General features: G+C 40.1%; 1 protein-coding gene across 2 annotated transcripts in view; it reads left to right on the forward strand.

The window, feature by feature from the left end:
* LOC132822921 (cadherin-4-like) overlaps positions 1-12625 on the forward strand; it is a 672789-nt gene that overhangs the window by 614145 nt on the left and 46019 nt on the right. For both annotated transcript variants that reach the window (XM_060836327.1, XM_060836328.1), the window contains one exon: positions 588-821. In XM_060836327.1, coding sequence (XP_060692310.1) covers positions 588-821 — 234 coding nt within the window. The remainder of the gene's footprint in view (positions 1-587; positions 822-12625) is intronic.

Raw genomic sequence — 12625 nt, forward strand, 5'->3', positions numbered from 1 at the left:
CTCCTCACCATACCATTCAGGAAGAGATATGAATTTATGCTGTTTCTCGAGGGGTTCTATGTTCTTTCAGCCCAGCATTACCATTACTAGAACTGAAGGCCTTTCATCAAAATCAGTGTTTGTTTATGCTGCAACTTTATCATTGATGCAAAGAATCGGGAAATTAAGTGAACTTTCATAGAAATTATGATTACACACTTATTGTTGGTGTAAAGTCAAAACCAAATTTGGGATGCAACTAGGGTGTCAAAGCCCAGCTGAACTGAAGCAGTACAGAAGGAAATTCCTACTCCAAGTAGCCCTGCTGTGTTGCATTTCACTTCATTTACAGTTACTGAAGCCTTGTGGAGTTGATTTTTTTTCACAGTTGTAATAGAGTTTTGATTTGAAAATTCCCTTGGTGTGGACGATGCAAGTTTAACAACATTGATATATTTTACAGAATGTATAGCAATTTAAGGACATTATGAAATAACACATTTTGTATTAAACATTATGTATGGCATTGCTGCATTATCCCCAAATAGAGATGTAAGTGCCTAATTAGATGCTTCACCATGAACCAACTGTGTATTGTCTTTCTACAGGCAATCCTGCATCAAGTGGCACTGGTACCATTCAAATTTACCTCATTGATGTTAATGATAATGCACCTGAACTGATTCCTAAAGATGCTCAGATTTGTGAAAAACCTAATCCAAATGCAATCAACATCACAGCAGGTGATGCTGACAGAGATCCAAATACAGGCCCCTTTGTGTTTGAGCTGACAAATAAGCCATCCAACGTCAAGAGAAATTGGACGATCACCCGTTTAACTGGTAAGATGAAACCTTGCACAGCACTTCCAAGTTTGGTGATATGCTATTAAGTTCTGATGGTAACTGGCATACTAATAGAACAACATATATTTCAACTCCTTTGATTGAAATAAAAATCCCCAAAGGTTGAAATGTAACACGATGTTACTTGTGATAAGGCCTTATAATACATTGAATTCCATGTCCCTCCTCAATAACCTCTGCATATGGCTGTATGACGGTGGTATATTTTCCCATACAGTAAAAACTCACTCTCTACTGCAGTATGGCATGAATTTAGAAATCAACCTTAGAGAATCTTCTGTCAGAAGAACAGTAAAATCCAGGTCAAATTTTCTTAACTGATGTGAAAGGAGGTCTGCGACGAAGAAGATAATGCTGTTAATTGCAAGGAGGTTCTTTTCCTGAGAACCAACAGGTGAGCACTGTGTTTTACGGAGCACACTAAAGCTTCGGTAAGTGCCACAAAGCTGCAATGGAGAAAGGGCACAGTCTTTCTGCCAAAATATAATGTGGATCTTTTAAGTTTCAAGATATGCTCATAGCCTTAGTGGGAATGTAAATATTTCCATGTTTAGAACATGGTTTTTTATGCTGCAAATGGATTGAAGCTCTAATGAGGAAGTCAGAATTTCACTAATTTTCCACAATGGCTGTATGGAATTGTTTGTGACTTGTTGTATTTACTTGCAGATAACTTATGAATAAACTACAGTTTTGCAAAAATAACAGTGGAGATGTACAAAACTTCAGTGGACTTCTGGCAACAGCAGCCAAACTCAGAAATGTGAATGATAATGTTGCCATCCTAGCCATGAACCACTTAAATGCCCACAATTATAGTCAAAGTGCTATACCTGTGGACGTTGGTCATATCCAGATGGCATATAGGTGTAGGGGGAACAGTGATACTTCACTGGCCGAGAGAGTATGGCAGATCTACGGCTAGTTCTTGTTTCTGGAAACCCTTGAATATGCGTACGATAGACATGGAAGCAAAGGTTGATGTTGTTGAGCAGGAAGATTGAAAGTTATACCCAGTCTGAGAGCAACAAAAATAATACATGGAATTTTGTGGGTAAGAGGGTTGAAGTGTAAATCACCTCCCCAGTGTAAATGAAAAATTTCAATTCACAATTTACCTTCATCAATTTATATTGAACAAAGAACAGTACAGCACGGAACAGGCTTTTCAGCCTACCAAAACTGTGCTGACGCATGATACGTTTCTAAATTAAAAACCTTTTATCTCTGCATTCCTCTATTCCCTACCGATTATATATCTGTCAAGATACCTCTAAAACAATTCTACCACTACATTCTCTCGTAGCACATTCCAGGTATTTACCACCATCGGTGTAAAACAAAAACTTGCCCCTCACATTTCCTTTAAAGTTACCCCTTCTACATTAAACCCATGCCCCTAGTAATAGAACATAGAACAATACACGGCAGAACAGGCCTTTCGGCCCTCGATGTTGCGCCGATCTGTGAACTGATCTAAGCCTATCCCCCTACACTATCCCATCATCATCCATGTGCTTATCCAAGGATTGTTTAAATCTCCCAAATGTGGCTGAGTTAATTACATTGACAGGTAGGGCATTCCACGCCCACACCACTCTCTGAGTAAAGAACCTGCCTCTGACATATGTCTTAAATCTATCACTCCTCAATTTACAGCTATGCCCCCTCGTACAAACTGACGTCATTATCCTAGGAGAAAGACTTTCACTGTCTACCCTACCTAAATGCTCTGATTATCTTGCATGTCTCATATCCCCTCTTAACCTTCTTCTTTCCAATGAGAACAGACCCAAGTCTCTCAGCCTTTCCTCATAAGACCTTCCCTCCAAACCCAACAACATCCTGGTAAATTTCCTCTGCACCTTTTCTAATGCTTCCACATCCTTCCTGTAATTGCGCGACCAGAACTGTACACAATATTCCAAGTGTGTCTGCTCTAGCGTTTTGTATAGTTGCAGCATGACATTACAGCTCTGGAACATAATCCCTTGACCAATGAAATCTAACACACCGTATGCCTTCTCAACAGCACTATTAACCTGGGTGGCAACTTTCAATGATCTATGTACATGGACTCCAAGATCCCCCTGCATATCCACACTACCAAGAATCTTTCCATTAACCCAGTATTCTGCCTCATTGTTATTCTTACCAAAGTGAATCACCACACATTTATCTGCATTGAACTCCATTTGCCATCTCTTATCCAAGTCCCCCTGCAACTTGTAACATTCTTCCACTATTCCACTGACTTTAGTGTCACCTGCAAGCTTACTAATCCATCCACCTATGCCTGTGTCCAAGTCATTTATAAAAATGACAAACAGTAATGGTCCCAAAGCAGATCCTTGTGGCACACCACTAGTAACTGGACTCCAGGCTGAATATTTTCCATCAACCACCACTCACTGCCTTCTTACAGAAAGCCAGTTCCTAATCCAAGCTGCTAAATCACCCTCAATTCCATACCTCTGCATTTTCTCCAACAGCCTACCATGTGGAACTTTATCAAAGGCTTTACTGAAGTTCATGTACACCATGTCAACTGCCCTACCCTCATCCACATGCTTGGTCACCTTCTCAAAAAACTCAATGAAGTTTGTGAGATATGATCTGCCCTTGAAAAAACCATGTTGACTATCTGCAATCAAATTGTTGCTTGCTCGATGATTATAATCCTATCTCTTATAATCCTTTCCAAAACCTTTCCTACAATAGAACGCAAGTCTCACTGGTCTATAGTTATCTGGTCATCTCTTCTTGCACAACATTTGTAATCCTCAAGTCCTCTGGAACTAAATCTGTAGAAAATGATGACTCAAATGTCAAAGCCAAAGGCTCTGCTATCTCCTCCCTGGCTTCCTGGAGAATCCTTGGATAAATCCCATCTGGCCCAGGTGACTTGTCTACTTTCACACCTTCTAGAATTGATTAGACCTCTTTCTTATTAACCTCAATCCTTTCTAGTCTAATACCTCATATATCATTCTTCTCCTCTACAATATTCTCCTTTTCCTGAGTGAAAACCGATGAGAAATATTTGTTTAGCACCTCTTTGATCTCCACAGGGTCCATGCACAATTTCCCACTTCTGTCTTTGACTGGCCCTATTCCTACTTTAGTCATCCTTTTATTTCTCACATGCCTACAAAAAGCTTTAGGGTTCTCCTTTATTCTACCTGCTAAAGATTGCTCATGTCCCCTCCTTTCACTTCTTAACTCTCTCTTTAAATCCTTCCTAGCTAATCTGTGACTCTCTACCACCTCATCTGAACTGTCTTGTCTCAATGTCGCATAAGCCTTCTTCTTCCACTTAACAGGAGATGCAATTTCTGTAGTAAACCTCAGTTCCCTTACCTTATCACTTCCTCCCTGCCTGACAGGGACATACCTATTAAGGATATGCAATATCTGTTCCTTAAACCAGCTCCACTTTTCAATTGTCCCCATCCCTTTGCATTTTGCTACCCTATTCTATGCATCCTAATTCTTGTATAATCGCATTATAATTGTCCTTCCACCATCTATAACTCTTGTCCTGTGGCATGTACCTGTCCCTTTCCATCGCTAAACTAAACCTAACTGAATTATGGCCACTCTCTCCAAAGTGCTCACCTACCATTAAATCAAACACCTGGCCTGGTTCATTACCAAGCACCAGATCCAGCGCAGCCTCCCCTTTCATCAGCCCTTCGACATACTGTGTCAGAAAACCCTCTTGTACACATTGGACAAAAACTGATCCATCCAACGTACTAGAGATATAGCATTTCCAGTCAATATTGGGGAAGTTAAAGACCCCTTAATGCCCATCCTGTTCCTTTCACTCCTACCCAGAATCGTTTTGCCAATCCTTTCCTCCACATCCCTGGAACTCTCTGAAGGCCTATAAAAAGACTCCCAGCAGTATGACCTCTCCTCTCCTGTGTCTAACCTCAGCCCATACCACCTCAGTAGACGAGTCTTTGTCAAAAGTTCTTTCAGCCACCATTATACTGTCCTTGACTAACAAGGCCACACCACCCCTTCTTTTATTGTTCTTAATGAAAGATCTAAATCTTGGAACCTTCAGTTTTCATTCCAGACCTCCTCTATCCATATCTCCAAAATGGCCATAACATCAAAGGCCCATGTATCCATCCGTGCTGTAAGCTCACTTACCTTATTTGGGATACTTCTGGCGTTGAAGTCGAAACACTTCACACCAGCTTGCTGTCTGCCAACACATTCCTGTGACCATAAAATCCTGTCCATGCCCTCCCTACTCTCATTTTCCTGTGCATTGGAACTATGCCTCAGGTTACCATCCCCTGTAATCCCTTATAATTGCTACCTATACCCTGGGAGAAAAACTCCGACTTTCCATGCCTCTGGTAAGCTTCTTCTTTCAGGTTGTCATACGTCCTTTGATGTTCAAGTGAAACCAAACCAAAATTGTCTAATATCTATTCATAGCTAATACCCTCCAAACCAGGAAATATTCTGGTAAATCGTTTCTGTATTTTCTTCAAATTCTCCATATCCTCCTTGTGGTCAGTTGACCAGAACTGTACACAGGGTTCCAATTGTGGCCTGATTAAAGTTCTATACAGCTGCAACATGACTTGCCAATTAAATTAGATTAGATTCCCTACAGTATGGAAACAGGTCCTTTGGGCCAACAAGCCCACACTGTCCTTCTGAAGGGTAACCCACCCAGACCCATTCCCCTACCCTATATTTACCCTTGACTAATGCACTTATCACTATTGGCAACTTAGCATGGCCAATTCTCCTGACGTGCACATACTTGGATTGTGGGAGGAAACCCTTTTTCCACTGAAAGAATTGGCAGGGAAGATCTAATTCCCCTAGTGGACAGGTAAATTCCCAGGGCACATATATTTAATGTGATAGGTAGAAGAATTAGAGGAGTAGGAGGCAAAGATTCAAAAGACGGGAATATATTGACCAGGACTTGCTTAGTGCTAAGGGCTTAGATGAAAGTGGAATTTGTTAGGTGTGTCAAAGACGGTTTATTGAAACAATTTGTGAATCGTCCAACTGCAGAAGTGGCCATACTAGACCTGGTATTGGGGAATGAGCCCAGGCAGGTGATTGAAGTTTCAATGGGGGAGCATTTCAGGAACAGAGACAATAATTCTGTAAATTTTATGTTAGCTATGGATAACAGTAGCCCTCAGATGGGAGAACGTTAGCTACAACAATATTAGGCAGGAACTGGGGAATGTAAATTGGGGATAGCTGTTTGAGGGTGCATCCATATCTTATGTGGGAATCTTCTAAAGACCAGTTGATTAGAATTCATGTCCAGCATGTTTCTGGAAAAATGAAGGCTAAGGATGGTAAGATTGTGGGACCCGGATTGACGAGAAATTGAGCGCTAAATTAAAGAGAGAAAAGAAGCATATGTGAAATTTAGGAAACTGAAGACAAAGAGAGCTCTTGAAGAATACAAAGATTACAGGAAAAAAACTCAAAGAAAGGAATTAGAAGGATTAAAAGGGGCCACAAAATGTCTTTGACAAGCAGGATTAAGGTAAATCCAAGGCTTTTATATAAATAAAAAGAACAAGAGGGGATCCAGGGAAAAAGTACAACGAAGGGAATTTATGCACGGACCCGCAGGAAATGGACAAGGTCCTTCATGAATACTTTGCATCAATATTGACAAAGGAGGAGGAACATGTTGGATGATATGTCTGTAGAGGGGTATATTGATATTCTAGGACATGTTAATATGAAAAATATGGTAATTTGAAAAACAAATCCCCAGGACCTGATGGGATCTATCCCAGAATGTGGGGATGAAGAAATTGTTGGAGCCTTGTATGAAATCTTTATAATCTCTTTAGTCACAGGAGAGATCCCAAAGGACTGGAAAATAGCCAACATTGTTCATTTGCTTAAGAAGGCAACAGGAATAATCCATGAAATTACAGATCGGTGAGCCTTATGTCAGTGGTTGGAAAATTATTGGAGAAAGTTCCTAGGGAGAGGATTTATTCACATTTGGAAAAATACGCACTTATTAGTAATAGACAGCATGGATTTGTGTGGGGAAGGTTGTGTCTCACAACTTGATTGAGTTTTTTTAAGACAGTGACAAAAATGATTTGATGAGGACAGGGTGGTGGATGTTGTCAAAGGCCTTGCTAAAGCTGAAAATGTGTTGCTGGTTGAAGCACAGCAGGTCAGGCAGCATCCAAGGAATCCTATTCCTTGGATGCTACCTGACCTGCTGTGCTTTAACCAGCAACACGTTTTCAGCTGTGATCTCCAGCATCTGCAGACCTCATTTTTTACCCAAAGGCCTTGCTAAAGTCCACAAAGTCAAAATCTCCCATGGCCAGCTGATACAAAAGGTGAAGTCACATGGATCCAGTGAGCTGCAAAAAGAGATACAGAACTAGCTTAGTCATAGAAGACAGAGAGTAACTGGAGATCTGTAACCAGTGCTGTTCCAGGGGGATCAGAATTGGCACCCCTGTTTTTTGCAATGATTTGAAGGAGAATGTAGGTGGTCTGATTAGTAAGTTTGCAGAAGACACAAAGATTGAGGTACGGTGGTGAGAGAGGAGGATTTTTAGAGGCTACAGCAAGATATAGATAGGCTAGGGACAGGTGGTAAAACAGCAGATGGAATTTAAAACAGGCAAATATGAAATTGTGCATGTTAGAAGATCTAACGGAGGAGGGAAGTATACATTAAATAGCAGAACCCTTAGTAGCATCAACATACAGAGGAATTTAGATGTACAAGTCCACTCTTCCTTTTCTCCTTTTACTCCTCAACTAATTAGCCTCTCAGCCTCCTCTGTTGGAAGGTGAACAACCCTGCCATATCTGATCTATGCTCATAACTGCAATTTTCATACCCTGTAAAATCTTCTAAATCTCCTCTAGTACAATGTTATCCTTTCTGTAATGTGGTGTCCAGAACTGTTTACAAAACTGCAACTATGGCTTAACTGGGCTATATATTTCCAGTATTCAGCACCTCAACCAATGAAATGAAACATCCTATTTGCCTTCTTCACTACCCTATCTACCTGTCCTACCACATTCAGAGACCTGTGGACATACAGACTTCATGTCAGGGATGACTATGATCATATTCCCATACTTGATATTGGTAAGTGGAGGAAAGAAAATGCCTGATTTTCCAAGGTATGGCAAATTGTCACTCCATCCCTTTTATGTTAATGAGGAGAGAGCTCTGCATTTCTGAGCAAAGATTCTAATCAGAGCTCCTTCAGAAATGCAGGGTGGCACATCCTTCCTGACAGTCCTGTCATAGTGCAAACCTGGCAGGTGAATGCAAAACTTAACCTTATTTTCACACCAGCCCATTGGAGTATTCTGACATTTAAAAATCCAGAATCATAGGCAGTTATTTTAACAGCTGCTGTCAAATGATAAGGCCTTAATGTAATTGTGAGGTTAGGGAGACAGGAGAGTAGGAGGTAGGGTGCCAGGTAAGTAGAGTTCTCGCATGCATTGTTTAACATAGGTCAGAGCAGCTGGGAGCCAATGGTCCAATGGGGGAGGAGGAGGCAGGTGGATGTCAGGTCAAGGGTGGGAGGTGGTGTCAGATCTGACAGTGCAGGAGATCGATGCCAGATCTGGGGGCTATGTGTGATATGCACCTTGAGCCTGCAGTGGGCCAAAGAGCAGTGTGGTGCATGTGGGAAGTGAGGAGTGGGTCAGAAGCACATGAAGAGGGATCGGTTCCTGGAGTTGAAGGTGGTCAGCTTCAAGCAAGGAAATGGAGAATCGTGTATGGAACAGGGAATGTGGGTGAAGAGAGTGGGTTGGATCGGAAGTGGGAGAAGGGCTGTCTGGACTGAAGCAATGGAAGAGGGTCAGGTCCTAGGAATGGTAAAGGAGGTATGAGATGAGTATGAAGTCAGTTGGATAGTTACTCAGAAGTTAGACTTTGTTTTTAATAGCCTAACATTTCCTGAGTAACTATTTCACTTAATTTCAACAGAACCTTCTGAGTTCTCTGATATAAATGGAACCTTTCAGAGAGTACCAGACATCACCCAGTAGAATCTGTAATTTCCCAGGAAATTCCATCACTGTGTGCTACAATGGAGACTGCACAGGCAGTCTGATGTGTAACTCCCAGCTATGCTGGGATAACAACTGTCTGTTCAGTGCAAAATCTGGGCCATCATCTGCCTGATGGGAAGGATTTGATTTAAGAAGATATAATTAATCCATGCCACATTATTTCCAATAGGAATCTGAAAGAATACATCAGATATGGAGAAAGTGTTTGTTGACCAACAAGGAGAAAATGGTAAAAGTAGGCATCGCAAGACAAAACCAAGGCTATAGACGATTACAGCTGACATTTTGCAAAGCTGGAGGAGATAGTGGTGAAGTGAGGTGGTATTGGAGAGGTGGTGCCATAGTCACAATGTCACTGGACTAGTCATGGACTAGTCATGCCAAGCTAATGGTCTTGGGATATGGATTTGAAGCTCATCATGACAGATGCTAAAATTTGAATTTAATAAAAATCTGAAATTAAATAGCCTAATGTCAATTGATGCAAAAACCCATCTGGTTCTCTAATGCCTTTTAGGGAAAAAAATCTGCCTTCCTTACCCAGCCTGGCCAATCTGTGACTCCAGATCCACAACAATCCAATTGACTCTTATCTACCATCTAGCCAATAAATACCAGCCTAAATTCCAGGATTTTATGCACATTGGAAGCATTAAATAAAAAGCTGGATGGTTGGAAAGAATAGGGACAAAGAAGGAGAAGAGTAGTGGTAATTCAGAAGCAGACAGATTCATTCAGATTTGTGGATATTTTCAACAATACTTGAGAATGATACTTACCCACTGTCTAGGTGTTCAAATATATTTTCGACTTCAAGCAATGATACTCTTAGGGTAATAGAATCATGCAGCATAGAAACAGAGCCTTTAGTCTAACCAGTCCATGCCGAACACAGTTCCAAACTAAGGTACTCCCATAGCTGGGAGTTACACATCAGAGCACCTACGCAGTCTCCATTACCTGCTCCTGGCCCATAATCCCTCCAAACCTTTCCTATTCCATGTACTTGCTTTCATGTACAAATGTCTTTTAATTATTCCCATACCCACCACTTCCTCAGGAAGTTCATTCCACAAATGAACCACCCATTTAAAAACAGTTGTCCCTCATGTCTTTTTAAATCTCTCTCCTCTCAACTTAAAAATGTGCCTCCTAGTTTGAAATCCCCCATCCTAGGGAAAAATCAATTCCATTAACCCTACCTATAACTCTCGTGATTTTATAAACTTCTATAAGTTCAAAGTAGATTTGTCAGATGCATATTTGCAATTAGAAATAATGCACTAAAGCAAGGAACTGCTTACCATTCATATGTAAAAAGGGTTGTAAGCAGTACAAAAGATTACCCTTAATGATGTCTACTTCTCATGCAGTGTTCTGTAGTGTTGTTGATTAAGTGCCGTATGGAATGTAAGGAGTGCGCTGCTACTCAGATAGTTTTCTCTTTAGCAGTAAGGAAGAGACAGAGCACACTGTATGATTTAACAAAGTCCTAAATTCAAAAGAATGGCATATAAACAAACAAGAATTGTCACTAGTGCTTCCAAATAAACCTGTTTGACTCTAACCTGGTATTGTTTGATTTTTAACATTGTCCACCCCAGTCCAACACTGTCACCTCCAAGTCAAGAACAAAGAAGTAAAACATTCTTAGGATTGTTGTGTCTTATTCTAAATTCATTGCTGACTTAACTATAACATTTGTCCCACTGTATCAACGCATCAAAGATGGAATAGATTTTTAGAGTGTGAGACAATAGAGCATCAGAAAACATTTGAAGAAGTGAAAGAAGTGCTGACTAGTGATGTTGTGTTGACCCTCTACGATCCTGAGAAACAGCTTGTTTGAACAGGATTCAGGTATGATATCTCACTTAATGGAAGATGAGAGAAGAAGCCTCAAGCATAAGTTTCATGTAATTTAACAATGTCAGAGCAAAATTGCTCACAAATTGAGAAAGGGGTATTACCAATAACTTATGGGCTACTAAATCCCACAAATATTGTTGTGGAACACTTGCAATTTTCCTGCATCATCCCCTTAGGCCAGCCATTCATTACATTATTAAGTGCTTTACTGGTCAACATGTAGTTATGAGCATCTTCATGATTTCCTCTGGCAGAAATCACTGCGTCATTTGTGTCTGTAAGCAGTTCACAGGTGATTCAATGGCTTGAAATGAATGGAAATCTCAAAAGAACACCTGCTTTTGCATGATCTATTCATTTAATATTGTATTTCTGGTCTTCAATTTTATTGCCAGTCTCTGCTGCTAAGATTCACTTTGTTAACTGACTACCAAATGCTTCCCATCACATTTGGTTCAATTAAGGTAATATTTTCCCTAGTGGCAGAATAGCTGGCCTTAAGGGATGATGATGAGAAATTGTTGGAGTATTTTACATGTGGAACTGACTTTGTGGATCAAGTCATGCAATTATGGGATTTAAGAGTCATTATCCTATTAAAGTTTAGACAGACAGGAACTTTATCAAAGGGATGCAGGGTAGTTTGTATGATAGCTATAGAAAGTGGATATTGAGTCTGTGTTCCTATCCTGCTTGTAGTTACTCCTTCCACAAGATTTGCTGTCATAATATATTACAGCACATTTCTTTCAGATGCTTCTAAACCACTGTGGATCCTAGTCATAGTTATCAGGAGTCAGAATGTCTGCATTATAAGCTACAAAAAAACACAATTATTCTGATTTCTTTTTGAAGTGAAGCCATGGTTCTCAGTTAAATGATTCTATTTATATCATATTTCAGGACATAAAAATGGAACACAGCAAATCCTTGATAATGTGTTGTCTCTCACATGCCATAAAATGGCAATATGGGCATACTTTTTTTCTAATATTTATCATAATCAGCTCCTTTAGATTTAGAATGGTTGTTAAAAGATCGATTCTGATACAATGTCCCTGAAAGTATCCAGGGGAAAAGAAATGTCTTAATTTAAATAGCATTTTTCCTATGCACCAGACATTTCAAAGAGCTGTATGGTCTATGAAGTACTTCTTAAAACTGCAGACACTGTTGTAACATAAGAAATAAAATAGCCAATGTTTGCACAGTCAACTCCCTCAAACAACAATAGAATAATGACCAGATAATCTATTTTAGTGATGTGATGGACTGATATATATTAATCAAGACATTGAGAATAGTACCTGCTATTTTTTGAAACAGCGTCAATTTAAATTCCTCGATTTTCCAGAGTCAGGTCAAGATGCACAATTGAGGCCAGAAGTACTGGGGAGTAGCCCCTTCTTTCCAAAGGACTGGTGAAATTCAGAACAGGGTTTGGGACCTCTTATTTAAACTTCTGATCATATAGTCCACATAGCTCACTGATTCAAAGAGAGCTGCCATCTTTCAATGATAATTTAAGATAGTAATCGTTTAAATTTGTGTTTTCATGCATACACAATATACATTTTTTTATTGGAGGCCTTATGTGGATATTTCTTTTGATGTGCAGCACAGCAGTGCTGGAAAAGTAATTTTTTTCCGTTTCCTACCTGCGGAATGTATCAATGAGTCTCGGGTTTAATATTCTGAAGCTAACAGCAATGTTCCATGTGCATTACGGCGTAAGGCAACAATTGCTTGTATGTTTTGTCATGAGACGAGCATTTCAGATCCACAAACATGAATATACATCCCACCACCGCAGCTGGGGAATACAAATT

This window comes from Hemiscyllium ocellatum, chromosome 15 (genome assembly GCF_020745735.1).
Source record: "Hemiscyllium ocellatum isolate sHemOce1 chromosome 15, sHemOce1.pat.X.cur, whole genome shotgun sequence".
Classification (NCBI taxonomy): Eukaryota; Metazoa; Chordata; class Chondrichthyes; order Orectolobiformes; family Hemiscylliidae; genus Hemiscyllium; species Hemiscyllium ocellatum.